This window comes from Rissa tridactyla, chromosome 1 (assembly GCF_028500815.1).
Source record: "Rissa tridactyla isolate bRisTri1 chromosome 1, bRisTri1.patW.cur.20221130, whole genome shotgun sequence".
In the NCBI taxonomy this organism is placed as follows: Eukaryota; Metazoa; Chordata; class Aves; order Charadriiformes; family Laridae; genus Rissa; species Rissa tridactyla.
The window spans coordinates 59,546,844-59,569,802 of NC_071466.1; the positions used below are offsets into that span (position 1 = coordinate 59,546,844).

Genomic DNA, 22,959 nt, shown 5'->3' on the forward strand with positions numbered 1-22,959 from the left:
CTCATTACGAACAGTAAATCCGATTACTTACCTAAAACATAAGGCTCCTGAAAGACTCTGAACGGTGTTTAGGGTCATTTATAAATAGAAGTATGCCTTATAGCTGACGGAGTTTTGGTTAAATTTAGTTAAGTTTTTACTTGGAAGCTAATTAAAGGAAATCAGAGAGTATCTGAGCCATTAACTCAGCCACTATCGTTAGTCATTAAGAATGAACTAGAGAAAACACCCAGTCATGTCAAGAGTAAGAGTAACAAAACAATTGTGCCATCCAGAGAGGGGGCTGAAGATGCCATGTCTGAAAAGGCCCTGAATGTACTTACCACAAGCCAGTACCACTCTTCCTAGCACCAAACAAACAGCATCCCAACACTTAACTACTTTCAACATTGTATGAACTGGTTGCTTGGGCAGCTGCACCACTTTCATTTTTTATTTATATAGTCATGACACCACAGAGAAGACCACCACTAAATAGAGACCTTATACAGGCTTTTGAAGGTAGACACTAAAGGGATCAAAGCTTCACAGATGCTTCTGTTCGAACATCAATTAAATGGTATTCAATCATGTAAAAAAATTAATTAACTAGACAAAAAGATAATTTTATTTTTATTTGCATAAGAGATTTCTCAGGAGAAGTGAAATGCGATGTTTTTCAATTTTTTTTAAATTTTGGTCCAAGATAAATACTGCACCCGAAGGAGAGTTCATTAATAAAAGACTGCAAGTGAACTACAATTATCTCAAATAGCCAGTTTCAGACCAGGTACTGCTAGCAAACAGTCAGGGTCCCCAAAAGAAACTGAAGTTCAGATGATTGCTCAGTCTCCTTTGTTGCACTAGTATAAAGGTAAATTAGTTTTGGTCAGCTTGTCCTCTAAAACTGAAGAATGTAACAGGTAAAATTTAGTTGCCTAAACTTTTGTGCATTTAGGGACCTGTTTTAGAGTGATTTATAATACCATCCAAGCTACAGAACATCCTGTAGGTCATCAGCACAGAAGGCGTTTAGAAATCAACTTCTACATATTTGTTCTTCTTTTCCACAGGAAAGCTTTTAAAAGCATGCGATGTGAACTCCAGTACATGATAAAAGTTAGCATTTATAATTTAAAGAAAGCAAAGGTATTAACCTGTATTTCGTCCCGACTCAATAGTTATGCCAAGGTGATATTTTTTGCCTGATTTCTCAAAAAAACCCCTGAAACTAAATTTAACATCCAAGATAACACATCAGGCAGAAAACTGGGCAATATAATTTCTGTCTTTAAAATCAGTAAAGCTAGTTATGATTCTCCACCTTATAAAATAACTTCAATGCTCCTTTAATATCTAGCATGTAATACCAGGACAAGATACCAATACATTCTTTTTAAATACTTGATATAATACTGCTTTTTTTATGAAACCATGCATCTCTTTTTAGAAGAAGCTTTTATCATACTGTTGATACATCAACATAATGAACAGAGTACTGTGTTAATTCAGAAATATGCAATACGTACCCTGTAGCTCCCAAACTTTAAGCGGTTCCATGTTGTTAGTAGTTTCAATTAGATGTTTTCTAAACTCTTTCAGATTATTTTTCAGATCAGGATGCATCTGTCTACAATAAGACATTTTTTTTAAAAAGGCAAAAATCAGTGGCATCCAACAATGTCTGTTTTTATCCACAGCATTGCTCACAGGTAATACTATATCTGCAGGGTAACAAGCAAGAGTCAAAATTTTAATTCATACTTAAAAGAAAAATGAGGATTTGGGGTGAGAAGAGGTGATTTCTAAGGACTAAAAAACAGTTAATTACAAGGAGGAGTTCAGTTCTTTTGTAGCGATATATCTCAAACCCTGTCGCATAAATTTTGATGGAATAAAGAAACTCAAAGATTAAGTAGTATTAACAATACAGTTAACTGTATAGTTAGTTTACTATAGCATAATGTATACTAACTGTATTGTAGAATAACCGTAACTGTACATAGACACAGAGTTTGTTGTATTACCTACAAAAGACATAAGCCAGTCAATGTTGAGAATATCTTTTATAAATTAACATCACTGACAAAAATCAAGGTACTGAGCACGCAAATCACTAGTCAGACCTGAAGAAGAGCGTGGTGCCCAAAAGCTTGGCTATCTTTTTTGAAAACAGAATTGGGCAAAGACATTTGGAGGGCAAAGACTTCAGCCTGCAACAAGATACCTTCCAACATCAAACAATCACCACTAGATTTTTAAAGACTCTTCTACAGCAAGTATAGAACAAGAAGCAAAAGAGTAGCTAAAAGTCTTAATGATTTAGATTCTGTAATATTTCATATTTTATTTTAGATATTAAGGAGTTTCACAAGGAATCTCTCCCCCCTCATTTTATTAGCTGTTGGATTATATTAGCTGTTGCTCTTTACAGAAAAAAAAAAAAAATCACTGATGAAGACTGTTGTTCTGGGATTAAAAAATAATCCAGGTTCCTCAATGAAAGCATACTCATCTAAAAAGGGAAGCAAAGACAGAAAATTCCTTTTTATCTTACTTGTAATATAGGCCTAGAACTGACAAACATGGCTCATACTCCTAGAAATCCCTCTATGACAGAACAAACTTAACTAGTTTTGATGTCTTTAATTACTGCTTTTACTGCCTTCTTTGCAAATTTATCTTCATGACATTTTTTTCCTATTCAGACCCTCTATTCTTCTGTGAGTGAAAGACAATTGACAAATAAGACCCAGCCACAAGCTCTAACCAAGATCTAGTATTGATGCTCGGTCCCTCATTTCTCTTGTTCAATTACATTAGGGTCAGCGCGGGCACAAAATTCAACACACAAAGTAAAGTGAGAAAAGCTGCCCTTCTCTGGATATGTATTATGATATGGGATTAAATTACGTTAATTTGAAGAACCAAAGAGTTATATTTCTAAGATTTTTTTATCTTCTGCTTACATCTGTACCTATTTCACAGTGGAGAAAAGTATAACCTTTGACATGGCTACTACAACTGAAGGACAATATAAAGATGGCTGAAACATCTCTTTCATCTTCAGTATGAAGAGGGGAAGAAAAAGAATTTAAGAGTCTAGATACACTGTCAAGAAGTCGGGGTAACTATCTGACAGCTTCACAAATTAGCCATAGTGCAACACCAAGAACCTAAGTATAACTGATCTGGCGCAACTGAAGAACAAAAAAGCTCAGATAAAAATATGACATAGGCATTTGATGCTACCTGCTGTGGAAGATCTCTACAGATAGGACAATCACATAAGGATGCCTGAAGATCTGGGTGCACTTCTATCTCAATGTGTTTACCTTAAAAAAGGCAGAAAGGGCATGGGCTCTCATGAATTTAGAAAGCATTAGCAGCTCTAAACCCCAAGGAGACTTACAGCTTGGTGAGAGTATCTACAAATAAGTTTACTTTTTACTTTAAAAAATAAGAAAGAATGACATTAGAGAAGACCCACACTCTTGAGTTTCTTCTTGAAGAAAAAGCCAAGATTTATGATTCACTCCATGGATCTGTCACAGGAAAATGGAAGCACTTCTGCTGACAACAATCATGAAATGAATCCATCAACAGAGAACCAGAAGCAGCCCATAGCCCTCAATAAGGTAAGGATCCAACTCCATCAATCACTTGGACTAACAGATTGTAACTTGGAGATAAAAAAGTTCCTGCCAGAATGGAACACAAATTCACGAACTCCAAAATCAGAAGACATTTATAATAAGCATATCTTCCAAGAAATATCACTGCTTAACCCTAAGAAATCAATGCCTAACTAGCTTGAAAACACCTTATGTTACTGTAACCCACAGCCTTGGATTTGTTGTGCTACTGCTTGCACTTTGAAAACCAACATTTTGATTCTAATTATCTGAAAACAGAAGTAATAGTAACCATTTACTGTAGAACTCCATGTTTTCACATTTGTATCTAAGGTTTTTTTTTTTTGACTGTTGCTCAGAAGGATTATTTTTTTTTTTTTACTTTAAAAACAGTTTACTATATACATTCTGAAAGAATTAGGAAACTAAAATCAATAAATTGAAATGAATAAACAACTGTTGCACCTTTACACTCACAAGACATATACACCAAAAAAAATTAATGAGAGTTTTCACCAGTGACAAATTTTCAACATAAATCTCACTACTTCTATAAAAGAATTGGGTTTGGTTCACATTTCAGAAACTAATGTAGAACTTTAATTATAACTTATGTCAACTCACTTTAATTTGCCAAAGAGAAATCCTTGGACATCACTTTCCTCCTCCTCCTCTTCCACTTCTTTTGTATCATTTGCTCCTGAACACACAGCACATGTAGAAAATATAAAGAAAGAAAGTTACCGATGTATTATGGTCTTACGAATTATAAGACTGTTAAAAGAAACATACAAACAGAAAGTTGTTGTTCCCAGACATAATGTCAATTAAATTTATATTTATGCATTCATATTTTGGCATCAGAATAAATAGCTTTACAGAAATTAGCAACATTCAAATTAGTTTTTAAATATCATTCATCCAACGGTTACATTTTTTACATAAATTAAATTGATATGTTTAAATAGTTTGCTTCCCAAAATAGCCATTTCTCAGTTTGATTAAGTGGTAAGGTATAACTCTTACGAGCCAGCTACTACCAGATTTATGCCTGAAAAACATGACGACTTTAAAGCGCCTGAATCTCCAGCTATCATTTGATGTAAGTCAAAGATGAGTTTCTTCCCCTTAAAAAAATATTATTCTAGTTTTGAAGTGGCTCACAGCCTATTAAACCTTATTCTCACCAGAAGAGAGTTAGTTTCTTTAAATCTTGTAAATCTCCACACAAAGTAATTTCTCACTGTCAGAATGCTATAGCTACTACTTTCTGTGATGTGTGTTTCATTTCAACATGTAGTAACATACACCAGTACCAAATACTATGGTAGAGCACATCTTTCCTACCAAAGGCTGTGAAAGTATTTTCTACAAAAATTTAGGAACCCAGCCCTGAAACAGTAATGTGTAGCTACTGTGGTAGTTAGCATATTAAAGATGCCAACAAACATAAAATAACTGAACAAAGGTTAACGTTCTTATACTTATTGAAAGGAGGAAGAATGGGTTACATTTTGAAATAAAGCTCCAAATAATAATTACAGGTTAGGTAATGAACTATATTTTAAGCACAGCTGTTTAAAAATATTTGCATATATTTTGATATATTACTTCCCAATGCTGAGACTTCCTTCTGTGAAAAGAAATTAAGTATAACCTTCAAAACTTTACTGACTTTATAACTGAAGATTGTAACATATTTTAATAGTATCACCAAATACGACATAATGAATAAAAAACCAACATACCTTTAACCTGTGTGTCATCTACGGCTTTATATTCTGTGCTCTTTATTGCAAGTTCTACACCATATCCAGACAAATACAGTTTTCTGGAACTTGGTTTCTGTTTGATGATATTATTTTAACAGAACAAAAAATGTAACTTAAAAAACTGTATTTATAGGAGATTAAAATATTTAATACTGTAACTTTAAAATTTTATGACAGTCATAACTTAAACTCATCTTTCAGTTTATGATTCAAAATACTACATCAAATAAAATGCAAGAGTCATGTAAGGCATATCAATAGTCCATTGAGAAGGTGTGTAAAAGAAAGTAAGGACTTCCTTTATCTCCTGCAGACCACAGAAAGGCTGTCAAAATTGTAGTCACTGTAAGTAATATTAGAGGAAGGACTAGAACAGGCAGAGTTGATAGCCCCCTATACAGTTACTGGTCACATTTTAAACTGTTTTTCATTTAATTGTAATTTTAGCAGATTTCAGCATCTTGGGAGGAAACTATCTATTTCTACATCAGGCTGATTCCTTAAAAAAAAGTTTTAATGAAAGAGTTAATAACTTTATGCAAGAAGGATTAAGAAAACATAATAAAATATCACTGCTAAAAACACGTCACCACTTATTAAAAACAAACAACACGCATTTCTAACTTTGGAGTGGAAGTTTGACATTCAACAGTGTAATTACTCAAGAGCACATGTATTTCTGAAAAACACTCCCTAATTTCCCCAAAAACGTTTGAAAATCCCCTTTCCAAAATGCAATTTGCATACACACAGAACTTGAAAGCTTTTTGGCTTTGGCTTACAATTTTTAAGAATCATTCTGCATTGAGAATACTCCAGCCCACAACTGAAAAGCCAGCAGGACTGAGGGTTTTCTCTGCTTGTCCTCTAAGCAAATCTCAATGCAGAGAGCAGTGCACTCTCTAAGCAGTCTTGGTGATACTGGCAAAAAAAAAAAAAAACCACCACAAACAAAAAAACCCCAAAAACCAAACCGACAGCAGAAAGACCATACCTCTTCTGCTCTCAATGCTCCCTCTTCTGGTATTTAATGGAAAAAAGGAGGGAGAATCCCTCTCAGTGGAAACCAAAGAATAAAAGAGGAGGTTGTGAGGAAGGAGGAAGAAGGAAGAGCAGTCTGAAGAGAGAAAAAGTGCAGGGAGGAAGACAACAGGCATTTGGGGGGACCATGGTGCATAAGCCAGTCAGAGCAAGGAGACTGTAGGTATTTAATTGAAAAAAAAAAAGTGCACAAAAGAACAGAAAGTTCAGTAAAAACTATATCCCACACAACTTAGAATTTAAGATTGGTTTCCTCAAATTCTCTGTTTCATTACTGTGAGCAAACAACTCAGTCATCCACAAACTATGGATCTCATTAAGAGCTGTACCTTGAATATAAATTACAAAAACCTTCCAATAACCAAAAGTGGGGGCAATATAGTACCATGTACTGGTATTTGTCTTGTTTTGTTTCAGGGAGAAGCGTAAGTTATGAAAAGCATTCAGAAACATTATGTTTAAAACACTGACACTATGGAATGTGTCGAAAAATTGGTCAATGATGATGTTGACTGTGATAGCCCATGCTGTTATCATACAATGAATGTATGCGATTATACTCAGAATATATAAAGTATAATTAATTATTTTGACTTGATTTTCTATTCTACTTCCCATTTTTCTAATTCTTGTTATTAATATATTCAGTCTCCTGCACCAAGATTCACCCAAGGTCTCCATACAATGTACAAAAAGCAGACACATAACCAAAAATTAAGTACTTCAAGATCAATCAGTGATGCAAACAGTGCTTGCATGCAGGATTAGATAATATTATCATGCTTTCCCAGCTTCAAAGTTTGTATTAGGTGAATCACTTAATCTAGAAGGTTTTAAAATTAGAATATATATTGCACATGATTTAGGCAAATGCAAAAATAAGTGTAGAAAGTGTGCTTTGTCAGAAAGCAAGCAAAATAAAGACAGAATACTAACAGTTTACTGAATCAATGTTAATTTGAATTGCATACCTGAACATAATGCCGGAGAACATAAACAATTTCCTCCTTTTCCGCCTTCTCAGATAAAATCTTGTGGAATTTAACAAAGTCTTTTGTACCCATTTCTGCATAAAGAACAACCACTGGGCCATCCTCTTTGAGAGTTGGGAATTTATGATCTCCCTTAAAAAGATACGGCCTGGGTCTGTTTTTAAAAACAAATAGTTGTGATATTATATATTCAGAAAATAAAAGCAGTGGCAGTTTTTCTACTTCATAATTGAAAAACTATTAAGGGCTTACACACTAAAAGTATAAAAGCCATGTTAAAATCATCACAAAATAATCATGATTTCTCACAAAACAACTTAGAACATAAATTTTCAAGTTAAAGCCCAAGAAACTGAAAAATCAGCATCAACTGTAATTTATTTTACCCAATCACAACAGAGCCAATGAAAAGCATGGCGCTTCGAGATTTTGTGCAACAAGCAGTTACAGCTCGAACCTCTTAAATTAAATGATGCATTACATCTACTAGAGATGTACAGATCAGACAGTGAGTAACAGAGTAGCAGATGGATAGTCACTGAAGTTTGTGAAAGCTGCCAACACACACTGGGGTTATGCTTCTCTTACACCATTAAGCTCTGTTGATTTAGGTAATTTTACAAATTTTGATTTCCTACCTACCCTCCTAGTTACGTTTGCTATACCTGTGATGGTATCTTAGATGACTACAAACATCTTTTGAATGAATCCTTGAAAAGATGGAAAAGTAACAGGGGATATGGTTGAGTAATATACTCAACATGCTAATTATTAATGAGTACACTTCTTTTTCAAAGTTGCCTTTGCATAGTTACACTTGAAAGACCAGTAAACTCCCTCCAAACCTCTCCAAGGCAAGTGAGAAACTGTAATCCAAAACACACTACAGAAATGCGTGTAGTAGATGTTCATTGAAAAGTCATATTGGAAAGGTGCGAGCAGAACTGCACGCACCACAGTTCCTGTGATACAAAGTTTAGGAATATCTTCAATATAAAAATCACAGAATAATTTACACTGCAAAGGACCTTTGGAGATCACCTGCTCTAAACCCTCACTCAAAGTGGGGCCAGTTTGTATCAGGTTACTCAGGGCCTTAACATCAACGTCCTACATAACTTGGTAGGTACACAATCAAAGACCACATTTGTAAAGCAGAGAAAAAGTGCCTGGTTTGAGAATTAACTTGGGTGCATGCAGCCATGTGTCACAGAAATATCAGGCAAGCTTTCCCCTCATCACAGGACAGGGCAGATGAAGTAGGTGTCATCAGGGAGTCTGAAACAACTCCTGAAATGAGTAAGCTCTGTTCAAGAACAGATCCATATTTGCCCAAGATTAAAGCATATATATGGGATGTGACTTGTGCAATTTCCTTTTCATATACAGAGAGACCTGAACTGCCACAGTCATTTACAGAGTTGAAACCTAAATCAAGGGAGCTTCTCTTTTCTAAACTAGTCACCTACGTATCGCAGAAGGATGACTCCTGTTCTCAAAAGGTGGGTACCAAGGGCTGTCATGACTTTCTTGAACGCTGACAAGGGAAGCATTTTATACTATAATGACCCAGCTCCACTACAAAAAAAAAAAAAAATTAAGTGCTGCAGTGGAATAACACTGCATAGGGCTAACCATAATGACCTTGGATTGGAGAATTAAAGTGTTCAGCCCTTGTAAATCCAAGATAAGTCCCCATTCTCTGTTTCTCTTCGACACTGAATAGTTGTGAGAAGTAATTGGTTCTCTTGCTCTTAGAGCTGAAAGCTAATTTATTTCCTGCCATAAGAGATTCTCATGAGAAGGCTGCCTGAAAGCAAAGGACAGCAGCTGGGCAGAGAGAAAAACCCAAAAGATAGAAAACCCCCATGGATGTGGAGTTCTGCACTCGCTACCCAGTTACTAGGGTAGTATAAGCAACTATAGGCTTGCCTTGATAGTTGCCAAGACATGGTGCAGAAGGAATGTGGTACACAGAAGACAGCAGACATGCATACTGACAGACCTTCTAAGGCATTATTGTTTTGAGCAAAATATGACTCCCATCAATGCTTCTCCTCTTGGCAGCAACAGCCCCAGAAATCTTAGTGTTGTATTTTGGACAATTAGCAAGATAAGCAATCCCAGCCATTTAACCACAGAAGATCTTGCTTTGAAAGGTCCAGAGCCCTCGATAGTAAAACTGGAAACAATAGTGGAAACAATTACAAGAAGGCGAACATGGATTTCTCAAAGTCTAGCTCCAGGAACTCTAAATATTTGAGTGACTCAACTACTTTTGGGGTGAACAGAAGGAGAGGAAATTTATCAAGATTTGTCTCTGCAGCTCTGAAGGTTGTGATGTGACTGGTGCACACAAAACCATCCAAAACACAAGAACAATTCAATAGAAAGAGCTTAAGTTTTGAGTTCTTAAAGTTAATGATTCATAGAAGTCTAGCTCTTTCAATTCCAAATACTTCAGGATTCTATTGTGTAGTATTGTGAATTTCCAGAATCTTGTCAATTTGGGGATAGTATCTCCAGAATGGAGAACATACTGAATGCAGTTAACTGCTTTAAAAGAAGAGCATATTCAGACATTGTGATAAAATATTAAGGTCTCATGATGCCTAAATGTATGACCAGAAGAATTCAACATCATTTTAAAAGCCAAAATATAGTACAAATAATCTATGTAAGAAAGTAAGAGACATTTGTTAGGCAGAATGTAATAGTTAAAATGGGACATGGCATTTGAAAATACTGTACATGTAGAACGCAAAATTGTTTTCAGAAGCAACCATCCCCAAAGAGACAAATTTATAGGTTTTCAGTTTTGGGTTTTTTTTTTTCTGATTTCTATTTGATAGAAACCAAAATCCAAGAAATATGGCCTACTGAATCATCTTTCAGCTCTACATATCTCCATGAAGCAGTTGAGGGTACAGACACTGACATGTATTATGGTGACCTTGACCGTTGCAGGAAAAACAAACAAAAAAATGCTACATACAGATCTTGAAAAAATACGGATTAATTCTTTTTTTATGGAGATTAAACATTTTGCTTTCATTATTTTCTTATTATTTGTTATTTTGATAGGTTCTATATTACTTTACATCCCAAATTCATTCTGGACTGATGCTACTTTCTACAGGACAAAGTCTGCAGAAAGGCTTGATAGGTGCGAAGTCTAGCACAAGGTGAGGAAAGGTTATGCCAGCTGAGGTAGACTCCTCTTCCACCCCTGTGCCAACCCCTTACCACCCAGAAAACCTCAAATGCAGCAGCACTGACTACACAGAAAGGTCTGACAGCAGAAGTACTGTCTGAGACGCATTAAAGGGTAAGCTTGTATAGAAAGTGCACTGTAACTTAAACCTGACTATTCCACACCAAAGAAAAAAAAAGGGAATACAAAATTATCCACGTGTTTAGAGTAGCAGAGCTCTTTTTTTTTTTAAATCCCTAGTTTGATTCATAATTGATGAATTCTTATAGCAGAAAGTGTTTAAAATATTTCAAAACCAAAAGTCATTCTTAAAATAACTTATATTTTAAATGGTTATGTCTTTCAATATCCAGTAAACAGGGATTTATGGGCTTGGCATTATCAAGTAAATAGAACACAAAATTTCAAAATACTACAAGTATATATGCAATAATACCTTTTCCTCTTTAGTAATCTATTTTTCCTCTTAAAACAGATCATTACATTTACCTCTTAGTAGCTTTCTTCAGCAGCTTTTTTATTTCATTAGTCTTACAGGTGTGCTTCTCATGGATAACCACAAATGCACTGCAGCCTTCTGGTGGAGGTTCATCAGCTGCAATCTAATATTTCAACAATTATACTCAACCAGAATGCTTTGATTGCACTTCAACTTAAACTCACATCCCTTTGATTAAAATAACTCAACAGCTGCCACTGAGTTGTGTTTCTAATTAAGCCCATTCAAAATTGGGTGCATGTGAAAAAAGTAATGGAAAATATTAGAAGATTAATACCTTATAACCTTTGTGACACATAGTCTATCAAATGCAGTCATGCTCCATAAAATCCAAGTCCATTTATGTTCTGTAAGACAGGGCGGAGAAATCTCCTCCACAAGCTGAAATCACAGCCTGTACTCTCAGACATTTTTAATTTTAGTTGCTATCAGCAATCATGTTAATATACAAAGATTTGACTGCTAACCGATAAATCCCAAACAATTAACATCAATTTTTGGTTCTCTCTCCTTCCCATCCCCCCACTTTTTTTTTTTTTAACTATATTCAGCTATTCCTATGTAAGTGGGAATTATATGACTGCCTATCAATGACTCTGGATTCACAAGCTGAAAGATAAAAATGAAAATATACTAGTCTGAGATGATGATATTCCTCCAGAGAACACTTGCAAAAAAACCCCTTAACTTTATTACAGCTTATTACCTTTCAGAAACACGGATTTCTCACTTTATCTTGAAGGTGGCATTGCTAAAAGGAGGAGGAGCAGCTTTAGGCTAGAGGCACAGTGAATTTATGCCCTCCCACTTTTTCATTAACAAAGCAGGTATTTGACTATTCTATCTTTCATCTTTTCAAATACTAATATAATGAGAGGGGGGGAGAGAGGGGGAGAGAGAAGTGCACTAAATAACAAATATAAATGACTTGGAAGTTACAGGAAATTTCCTACTTAGGGAATGTCTGAAATTCCCATAGGATTATTTAAAGCAATGCAAAAATACCACCCACAACCTGAGTTTTAAAAACAAACAATTCCAAAAATTCCACCCTGAAAATGCTATCCATACCATTAAACATGAATATTTGTTCCTGTCAATATAACCAGCTTATAAAGCATCACCTTCATAAATTGATCATGCTTGATTCCAAATAACATTGGCATATATTTTACTGAACTATAATAATGAACATTCTTCACTCTGCAGCAAATATACCACATAAAATCATGTACCAAATATATCAGATAATACAGTCACCTGCTGAAACATCTGAACAGTTGGAGAATATGCCCGTATGGAAAGTGCAAACTTCAACAGATTGATTTGCAAATTGGATAAAAATTGTCCTGCTTTCTTCAAGATTAAATTGTAATAGGAATGCTCTGAATCTGTTGAAGAAGAAAAAAAAAAAAATGACACTTTTAGTAATTAGCCATAAATGATGTGGCATGTCTACCTGTGCTATATAACAGGCAAACATTACATTAGTGCTGCTTGGCAATTCAAGTCTTAAATGTTGTCCACTGATAATTGTTTCCTTTCCTACCAATTCTAAAGGCCTAATGCAACGTAAATACAACAAAGATGAGTGCAATAGCACTGGTTAACATTAAGTCATTTTCAGCAATATAAAAATTGGCTCAAGACAATAATGCCTCTCTGCAGACCCAAACAGAAAGACTTAAATAGAACTTCCTCATTTATTTCTATTTGTCATGCTTATGCTAGCCTTTTAACGCAAATTTTGGAGGTTACTTACTTTCAACTAGCATTTTACATATTATTTCCTCACATTTAGTCTGGGAACACTCCAACCATGCAACTTAAATAAAAGTCTTCAAAAGGTGACATTCTTTGTGCCACTCTCTCATGTCCTATTTCTTAAAGACAGATGATAAACAGGAGTATGAGAATGGATGCAGTACAGAAAGTGGCTTCCCCCCTCCCTTCATATCTTGCCTTCTCAAGGCCAAAATTAGGACTCCAAGTAGGAAGGAAGGTGGATGGTGCCTGGGAATGACAGAAGTGATAATAAAAAACATTGGTTGGAAATAATTAACCTTCATTTATTCTTCTAGAGGCACATTCAAGTGAATATAGTCATGCTCTCCTTGGACTGTGAGGCAAAAAAGCCTAATTAGAATGAGGTTCTAATATTGTTTTGTCAAGTTGTGAAAAAGACCTGTACCTGTTTAGGGAATAATGCTCACCAAAATTTTAAATCAGGCTGTGTACATCGTACTATATAATATTTTTGAATACAAACGAATTAGAGTCAGAGAACCAAAGCTGTGACCATACTATCCCTGTTCCAGGGGCTGTTCTTCCACAGGAGGAACCGCTGAAACACGCGTGAAGCGGTCCAGAATTACCAACTTATGGCCCAAAAAACCCTATATCTATGTAGTCAGCATGTATTTTACTTACACTGATAAGATACTATGTGGAAACTGCAGTGACTCAAGATCTTTTTCATGTGTAATTCAAACATTCTCCTATAAAAGCAAAAACTTGCAGCAAAGTGAATTGCACAGAGGAACCATTCTAGCTGTCCCGCTTGAATTTATCTGTGTTCTTGGGTCAACGCCTTATTTTAAAGGTGCTCTTGCTGTGAAAGTGGAATGATCATCCCAGAAGGAAATTCCTTTAGGGGTCCAAGAGGCACCAAATTTTTTACACGGTGTGAAAATCACCTCATATGATTTAACCGGCCAGGTTTCACCTGCCTCAGCTGCAGCAGATCTGAGAATTACTCTTATCAAATCATGAATGCAGCAATGCAAATGCCATTCCCTCACCATGGCCTAGGTTCCAGCGAAACATTATACCACATACAATAGCCCTACAGGCCATAGTTTTGGAAATGCCCATTAACTGCTCCCAGCACTTCTGTATGCTATTTTCATAACTAAGCACTTCCTATCTTCTCACTTTCCTCTTTACAACCCTTAACCTTCTTTTGTTCTTAAAGCCTCAAGGATCTCTTTTCTGCCTTTCCTCCTTCTTAAAACTCATTATTTAGAAAGGCCGAGTTTGCTGTGATTCACTAGAAAAAAAAATAATCTACGATTACAAAAGGGTATGATCTACATTTCCAGAAAGCTGCCTTCCCATAAATTGTATATGATCATTACTGTCTAACGTTAAATTCAATGGACGAAAACCCCATCTCTTCTACGTTTTCTAAACCTACACATAGCCCTGGCAGAACTCAAATGAGATAATTTTGGCTTCACACATTCCAAGCAGCGAATGTAAAAGTTTTGGAAGTGGCAAATACTTCCAGATTGAAACATCTTCCCAATAACATGAAGCAAAAATAAAAATTAGATATGAAATCTCTGCCTCTCCACTCGGCCCCAAATAACTTCCTATTGAAAAAAATGAAGTTATTAAATATACAATTCTAAAGATACCACCTCAATAAAACATTTTTACCGCAAGTCTTTAAATTCTTTGGCTTACAAATTCCAGCTGTGCTTTCAGTGCTTTATATAAAACATCTGACATTTTTGCTCTGGAAGATTATTAAGACAATGATGATTTTAGTAAGTAAAAAAAAAAAGAAAGATAATTTGTCACGTGCTTTCAAAAATAGTTGTGTTACATATTGACACGGTCACATTTATCAAATTATGCATACATTCCTACCACTTCAACTTACATCACCATTGGTGGCTTCAATCAGACTACAACTGTACTTAAGCAAGATAAATTAATCTACATCAAACGCTATACAATACACCTAATGCAAAAGCATTTTAAAAAGTCTATTACACACAGAACTATGGTTTCAGTTTTGAAAATTATTTTCACATAGTACTTGCTCCTTGAAACTTTATAACTACTTTCCCTCCAGGCACATTTTAACACTGCACTCCACGCCAAAAAGTAAAAGTCATATTAAGTCATATTAAATTTCTTAGGATGTTACAGGGAACCATGGAGAAACAGATGTTTCTGGTCATAAAATGTGGCATGATAGCATATTACCACTAAATTCATTAACAGAGTTGATTTAAAAATAAATAAATAAATGAGACAACATTAATAGGATACAGCTCCAGATTTCAGACATCTGAACGCATGTTTATGAGCTACATACCTGTAAAATCCCATTCTAGCCAAGAGAGATACAGCCTAGCAGCCAACAAAACCTGAAAAGCTATTCAGCTCACTCTAAAGATGCCTAAATTTGTCAGCTGAATAGCTCCCTTAATTCCTGTGGCCAAATTGATTAGATTGACTACAACAAGAATGGAACAGCTAGCTAAGCAGACACATTTAAACACTGTCGTCTACTATCCACAATCTACAGCAGTATCTGGCATCACAGGTAGATAAAAAATAATTAAAGGAAGATGACCAGGACAGTCACAAAAGGAAAGGTCTGTATTGCAGCTCCTCAGATCTCATGCACACACAGCACAAAATTAATCTGAGTATACACTGGTGGCCCGCAGGAGAATTCAAAGTGCTGAGACACAGTCAGTAGGGAGAGTAAACATAAGGGACATAATTAGTCAAAAGAGCACAGGGTTCTGGCATCATTATTTTGAGGGATGGGAGCGTGGGGATTTTTCCAACTGCATAGATGTGTATATCTGTATCTATAGATCAGCTAGGGAACTAAAGATCTCAGGTAACAGCAGTTGAAGCAATCACCAGCCAGTCAAATCCCTAGGACATTCAAGCAAGATGCCAGTAGAGAGGGAATACTTTATTTTATTGCATGATTATTATAGAAGTGCCATGCTTGTGAAACTGATTCCTCTTGAATCTTTAATGTTGATACAGTATATAAAAAAAATTATGTAATTTAGTTGTGAATAATGTATAGCCTTCTAGATTACAACAAATAATTTTCATGATTGTTATTTCTATGTAATGCTCTGTTACATTTTTTCAGAGAAAATAGCTTCTCTATTAGTATGTTTGTGTGGGGTTTGTGGCTTTTTTTTTGGTTGTCTTTTTTTAATATGTATTTAAGAGATTGCTGAGAATTCATTATATTAACTGAACCACTTGGGAAGACAGTAAACACTCAAGTTATAATTAGTCGGCAGGGAACTGGCTACTTACCTTCACTGTGTTCCTAAATTAACCTTTTGAGATATAAAAGCAGCAGTAAATTTAAAATGCAATCTTCAGTGTTTTGTAACTGTGCTGGTTTTAGTACAAATTTTTTGCAGCTTTGATTTCTTTATAACATGCATGCAGCCCAAAATAGCATCACCTGCATTTACAAATCTTCCATAAGCCTGGTGGCAAGTATGTTGCATATTGAGTAAGCACACACAATCTTGCCCATACTACCTGAAGAACTCACTGTAATTTAATATAGTAAATCCCATCATTAACTTTTTCATGTTTTTCACAGTGTATAATCTCAACGATGCCCAAGCTGATTTGAGTTCATATTAAAGAAAGTGTTAAAACAACCAAATACACCACCAGACTAAATGCTTTACCGAATTCCACGTATATTGTTCCTACCAAATCCGTTAAATTGCTACCTATATCATAGCTAAAGAGACCATTACTAGACCTAATTTGCTAAGGATGAATATTTTAAATGAGCAAATTAACAACAGATGTTGATTTGATTATTCTAAATTTAAAATAACAAGTTTTGAGAACTGATAAGCAATGGTTTGGAAATCATCCAAGGGATAATTTTAAAGAACAAAAAGAGCCACCATATTTGATTTTTTTAAGTTTTAGTTTCAGTACTTCTGAAATACTCAACTGTAGGTTGGGATACAAATCTATCATCCAATTCTCCTATAAACCCAGTTTTTCAGCTTCAAATCTAGTAATTCTTTACCTTCTATGAAAGCATTGCCATTTAGAAACAACAACGCCTTTATTTCCCAGTTGTCCATCCTATCTACTCTTGATTTCATCCAGAGCAGAACTAAAAAGCCAGTCATCACAAACAATCCTTTTTAAGCCAGATCCTTTAATTTGCTCCAGTAGTTATTGTTACTTCAGCCTTAACGCATCATGAACATCCCTCTACGTCAACACGTCTTGACATGCACCAGCTAAGACGGAACCCATTCCACCCCATCCAGAGAACCACCTTCTCCTCAGAGGCATACTGTGCCACACCACTATTTCAGTATCAGTATTCTTCACTCAGCTGACCATTTTATTGTAGACATCTAATGCAGACTTCCCTACTGAAAATGGCTTAACTATTGCTGGATACGTATGATGCTCATATTATTTCTATTTCATACTTAGTATGTTGACTTCTGTAAGGCGCTCTTAAGTTGGAAGACTCAGTATCGATGTGATTTTGTCATTAAATAACCACTTTCTTCTCCTCTAAAACTGAATCTTTCCTTCTCATCCTGTTCATAAAGAGCATTGTTTTGCTTGTATAATACTACCCCAACTATGAATAGACTTTTAGGAAAACCACTCGGTGCCAGAACTTTTTTTCCTGCATTGTAAACACAGGAGTTCGTTGGCCATTATGATAAATCAACATATACACATCAATTGCTTAGTATTCTTAAAGTAATATTTTAGTACATTCTCAAGGTTCCCCACTACCATAATACTGCAAGACAGACCATGCAGATCATCCTACTGGTAATTTATTTATTCTGAATCACAGAGCTTATCCAGGTAAAATAGGTAAAGTATGCAGCTAACAGCAAAGTTCAACAGACACCTGTGTCACTAAAGCTTCAAATTTCTTGGAAAGTTGGTCCGAGCACACAGACCAGAGATGGCTAATAAAACCCCCTGACACATCATCTAATACATCACTCTTCAAGGCAATATCAGCTGCATCTAGACTACTCATAGAAAAAACAAAACAAACAAACAAAAAAAGACTAATTCAAGTCAAAAGTGACTTCTGGAGGTCACCTTATCCAAACTTTTACTTAGAGGAGATCTAATTTCAATGCTGTATTAGGCTGCTCAGGGGCTCACGCAGTGGTTTTGAGTATCTCTAAGAATGCAGATTCCACAACCTCCTGGGGCAGCCTGTTCCAGTGTTTACCCAACCCCACAGCAGAAACATTTTCCTTAGTATCTAACCAAAATTTTCATGTTTCAACTTGTGCCCATTGCTTTTTTTCATATTACTGTGTAACTTCAGGAAGGATCTGGTTCCATCCTCTATATCTTCAACTTCTTATTAGGAAGGTATGAGGTCTCTCCTTACTCCTCTCTTTTCTTCCTCAGGTTGAATGAAACCCAGTTCTGTCAGCCTTTCCTCGGAAATCTGCTCCAGTTCTCCAGCCACTGTGGTGATCCTCTCCTAGACTTGATCCAGTCTTTCTTTTAATGGGGAGCCCCAACCTGGGCGAAGCACTCCAGAGGCAGTCTTACAAGTGCTACATACAGTGAAATAATCACTTTTCTTTACTTGCTGGCTACACTCTTGCTGATGCAGCCTAGCATGTAGCCAGCCTTCTCACACATATGAATTTAACTCGCTGTTGACAAGAATCTCCAGGTCTCTTTCTCAAAAAATGCCTTCTAGTCAGGCAGTGCCCAGGTTGCACTGTTGCTGAGATTATTCCAGCCCACACGCAGGAGTCTGCAAAGCGCCTTTGCTGAAACCTCCCAATGTTTCTGTTGGATTATCTCTCCAGCCTGCCAAGGCCTCTCTAATGGCAGCCCTACCCTCCAGCTTCTCAACTTCTCCTCCCAGTTTTGTGTCATTCACAACCTTGTGGATGGTATAACCCATGCCACTGTCCTGTGCGTTGACAAAGATCTTAAACAGCATTAGTCAACAGTACTTGGCTCAACAAATGCTACAGGTCAAATTCTGCACCTACTTCAATTTTCCACATCCTCATACCCTTACACAGAATGGCTCCAAGCAGCATTTACCACCCGGGCCTCCGTTCTCAGCAGTTCTCTCTGGCTTTGTTCATACTTCTGACCTCAGACCATCCCCAGTTTTTATCAGCTCACAGTAATTTTCTAGGTTTCTTTTCAGCTCTCCAGTTGATATCCCACAACTATAATCACAGTTGTTTGTACATCTTCTGCTTATACTATATCCTTTCTGAAGAAAGGGAGAAATACAGAGAAACAGTGAAGTAGAACATCATGTGTTGCTCAACACAAAAGCACATCACGGAATCATAAGCAGCAAAATGCTGTTTACCATGCAGGTCCCTGTTTCTTTCCTAATAATTTTTTTAAGTCTATCAGCTACCTTGGACATTGCTGAACACTCAAAACAACATTCTCACTGACCTATCCACAAGGACACCGCAATCTCTTTTTGACTTGTATTCAGTCAGTCACAATTGTTGAAGCATGCCGTTTCTTAAGTTCTCCCTCCAATACATAGCATTTTTCACATAACAAGGATTCATTTTTGTCATCTCACTGCCATTTCCTGCATAATCTTTCTAGTGTTTGTTAGCTTTTGACAACTGATGTAACATTCAATTTACCTGAAGTCTCTTCGAGTAGTAGTTAGGTCCTCACACTCATGCCTAAAGAGCTGTACTATTCTGAAATAAAAAGCAAAATGAAACAGCCTTACCTTGTTTTGAAGCTTTTTTCACCTTGTTCATCTATTGACCTACCAAGTAGGTCTAATATTGACAACCTGTTGTAAAACCCAGTAGGTTTCCAAGTTTTTCATTACCATGGTCATTTCTAGTAAATCTCTCTCCAAGGTATCTTCTCAGGTGGCTCATTTTTACGATTCATTTCCTAGATTTTATGCTTTGTTCCTCTCTCCAAACTTCTAACAACTTAATAGTCTTATGTCTAATCATGCCAGTTTTTTTAATCCTATTTTCACAGTGATAAACATTTATTCCAAAACACCAGTATTGCTGCTAGAAAACAGTCTGTATGCCATCTAACAGTATTAAACCTTTTTTGGTCATTCTTTACATTTTTTCCTTTAGCTAGCATTCTCATTTTAGTTATGTGTGGGTTTTTCTCCCCTACGAACATACATCTTACATAAAACATGAAGCCTGAACATCCTATAAGCTCTTGCAGAGCCACCTAAGAAGGTAGGTATCTTGTAATCTTTACATTTCTGTTCCATATGGTAACAGCAGTTCAGTCCGTCTCATCTTCCTTGCTTTTACAATGCTCCTACAGGTAGAGCTCCCAGGGAAAAACATGCTACAACTTTCTGAAAGAAATCTACCTCGTAAGCAATAGTGGAAGAGTTAGGCTTTACCTGACAGGAACTAGCTAATGTGTTAGCTTGATTTTTAAAAGTGCAAGATAATATATTAGAACTAGCATGCTCTTTAACTTACCTCCTTGCTTATAAACTGTTAATTCTCGTACGGTTTCCAAGAATTGCCAAAACTTCTCATTACCATCTTCTGCAATAAATTCACTGTTTAAAAATAAAAATGAATCGTCCATAGGTTGATTTTGTCCAAAGATGTACCACAGTAAAAATCTTCAATTGCTTAAAATAACAAATACCCAGCAACAACCAAGTATTAAGTATATTCAATGACCATCTAAGTTCTCTGCAGCATAAACACTGAACAGTGATGTACTTGCATTAAAGTTTTGAACAAAATACTACCCATCTGAACTCAACAATGAGAGCTGTAAAGCAAGCAGACTATTCTCCAATACAGAAATAAACACAATTTTTCACTTTATTTTTCAACAGGTATTCCAATATACAGTTATAAATAAAATCAACTAAACACACAAACTTTATTTATTAGTGGCTAAATGTACAAATAAGAACATACACTCTGTCAGGTTATATTTTTTAATTAAATGATAATGTCTACTGTGCTATGCAGAGGAGGTCCCCAATCTCTGGAACACTTTCAAAGATGTGTTAATCCTTACAAAGCATAAAAGGTAAGGTTTGCTTTATTCCAAATACCATTCTTCCACTTACTGGTAACACTTTTTAGTTTTGTGGGTTTTTTTTTTAAGAGAACATCAATTGCTCACACCATCCCAACCCCCCTTACATCTGCACAAGATATCTACTTGCTAGCATGAGTGTACTGTTTTCTAATCTTTACTTTGGAAGTTTGCCACTCCTTTGATTACAGAAGCTTGCAATCCTCCCTTTCATGGGAGTTCTCCAAACAGCAGCAAACAACTTTATAAACAAAACAACAAAAAAAAAGATTTTTAAACCAAACTGGCAGGAGAGCCGCAAACATGTAATACTGGAAAACATTTTCACTTCCAATTTTGAAATTATGATTACGAATTAAAAATACCATTCGAGAAAAAAAAGATATGTTTTATTACTACAGCATCACATATTCGCTAATCCCTTTATACATAATTATTTCATTCACGAGCAAAAGTAAACTAATTGGGGTGAGATGAAGAGATACTACTAGTCAGCAGAAGGTCGGAATTGTGTAGATAGATTAGCCCACTGCACCTCCTCGAACTAGCCTGCAAAATATCCGAGGTTAAATACAAAGCAACTTGAGAGCACACTGAAAATCTGGGAAAGCCTGTCAGCACTAACCAGAGCATTTTACGAAGGGAGAAAACAGTTAAGCCCTATACCAACGGAGCACTTGAACGCGCCCTCTGACAGAGAAAGAGAGAATCGCAGCCATCCCTTTCTGACAGCCTCCCTCCCTTCTCCGCCGAGAGAAGGAAGGGCCCCCCCGCCCTCCTCCTGCCCCCTCAGCCAGGCGCCCCCGCCCCCCCCCCGGAAGACCGCAAGGGGAGGCTGCGCCGCCGCTCCCCTTCCCCAGCCTAACGGCCCGCCGCGGCGGCCAAGGAAGGGCGGCAGGGGGAGGAGGAGGAGGAGGAGGCGGCGGCGGCTGCACGCACCTCGCCTCCAGCAGCAGCGGCGTCGCCGGCCACTTCGCCGCCAGCCGGGCCGTCACGGCCTGCGAGGAGGCCGGAGCCCTGCCGCAGAGGCAGTGCTGGACACGCAGGAGGGCGAGGAAGAGGGCCGGCAACAGCAGGGGCCGCCAGCCCGCCATGAGGAGGAGGACGGGACGGTGAGGGGCGCTCGGAGCTCCCGCCGCTCCCTCAGCCTCGGCGTGCACGGCCCCGCCCACGACGGCCTCTGCCTCGCTCCCACTGGCTGCACCGTACCCTCGCTAGGGGGCTATTGGCCAGCCTAGAGACCAATCAGCGGCTGACGCCAAATAAATAGCGGGGCCAGCGGGGCTGGTGCCGTGACACGCGGCGCTGGGGGCGGGGCGGCCGGGCGGCTCGCGCCCCCGCGCAAGCGCGGGAGCGGCGGTGGCGGCAGCACCTCCCCTCCTCCCCCGCCGCCCTCAGGCGGGGCGGGGAGCGCCTGTGCCCGCCTGGGGTGCTGTTCCGTTACCTTTTTGTGAATTCTCGGGATGTTTTATAAGTGGGAGTTTTGCGTAGGGTGTCTCTAGCTTTCCTGTTAAAGGAGAAGCCGCTGGCCGGGCGTTCACACAGCAATCGTGGTGTCGCGCACACACACTTTCAGGGGCGCTTCCTCCCCTTTCGGGCGTTGTTTTTTTTATAAAATAATTAATTTAATTAGGAGGTACAGTGGCAAGGACAGCCCAGGCTAGGTGCCTCCAAAGGGGGGGACCCCAAGCAAAGAAATCCCTGGGCCATTACTCTGTGATCCGCACAGCCACCCCTCATCCATCTTTCAGTCCAGTGGTGATCTTTGGTCTGGGGTCCTGTAACATTTTACTCAATTCTTTCTCTGTGTCCAGGCCCGCGGGCTCTCACCTTGTTGATTTGCAGTTTCAGCCGAGGGTTGGAGCCTCCTTATCTTCTGGTCTACGCTCCTCGTGCACCTGTGTCTGCCGGCAGAACGTGGAGAACTGAAGAATCCCAGACTTGGGAGAAACACTAACAAAACATCAGTGTGATA

At 37.5% G+C, this 22,959-nt stretch overlaps 1 protein-coding gene across 4 annotated transcripts in view; it reads right to left on the reverse strand.

Annotated features, from left to right (window-relative positions):
- The window catches only part of UGGT2 (UDP-glucose glycoprotein glucosyltransferase 2), a 91,253-nt gene extending 69,122 nt beyond the window's left edge, over window positions 1-22,131 (reverse strand). For 3 of the 4 annotated variants that reach the window (XM_054192127.1, XM_054192118.1, XM_054192144.1), the window contains exons 1-8: window positions 21,924-22,131; window positions 20,405-20,487; window positions 12,393-12,523; window positions 11,123-11,235; window positions 7,399-7,573; window positions 5,363-5,459; window positions 4,239-4,314; window positions 1,509-1,609 (exon numbers count right to left, since the gene is read on the reverse strand). In XM_054192127.1, coding sequence (XP_054048102.1) covers window positions 1,509-1,609; window positions 4,239-4,314; window positions 5,363-5,459; window positions 7,399-7,573; window positions 11,123-11,235; window positions 12,393-12,523; window positions 20,405-20,487; window positions 21,924-22,078 — 931 coding nt within the window. In that variant the 5' untranslated portion in view covers window positions 22,079-22,131. Of the gene's footprint in view, window positions 1-1,508; window positions 1,610-4,238; window positions 4,315-5,362; window positions 5,460-7,398; window positions 7,574-11,122; window positions 11,236-12,392; window positions 12,524-19,573; window positions 19,634-20,404; window positions 20,488-21,923 lie in introns of all 4 variants that reach the window. The other variant, XM_054192135.1, reaches the window with a different exon arrangement.
- Between the last annotated feature and the right edge of the window lie 828 nt (window positions 22,132-22,959).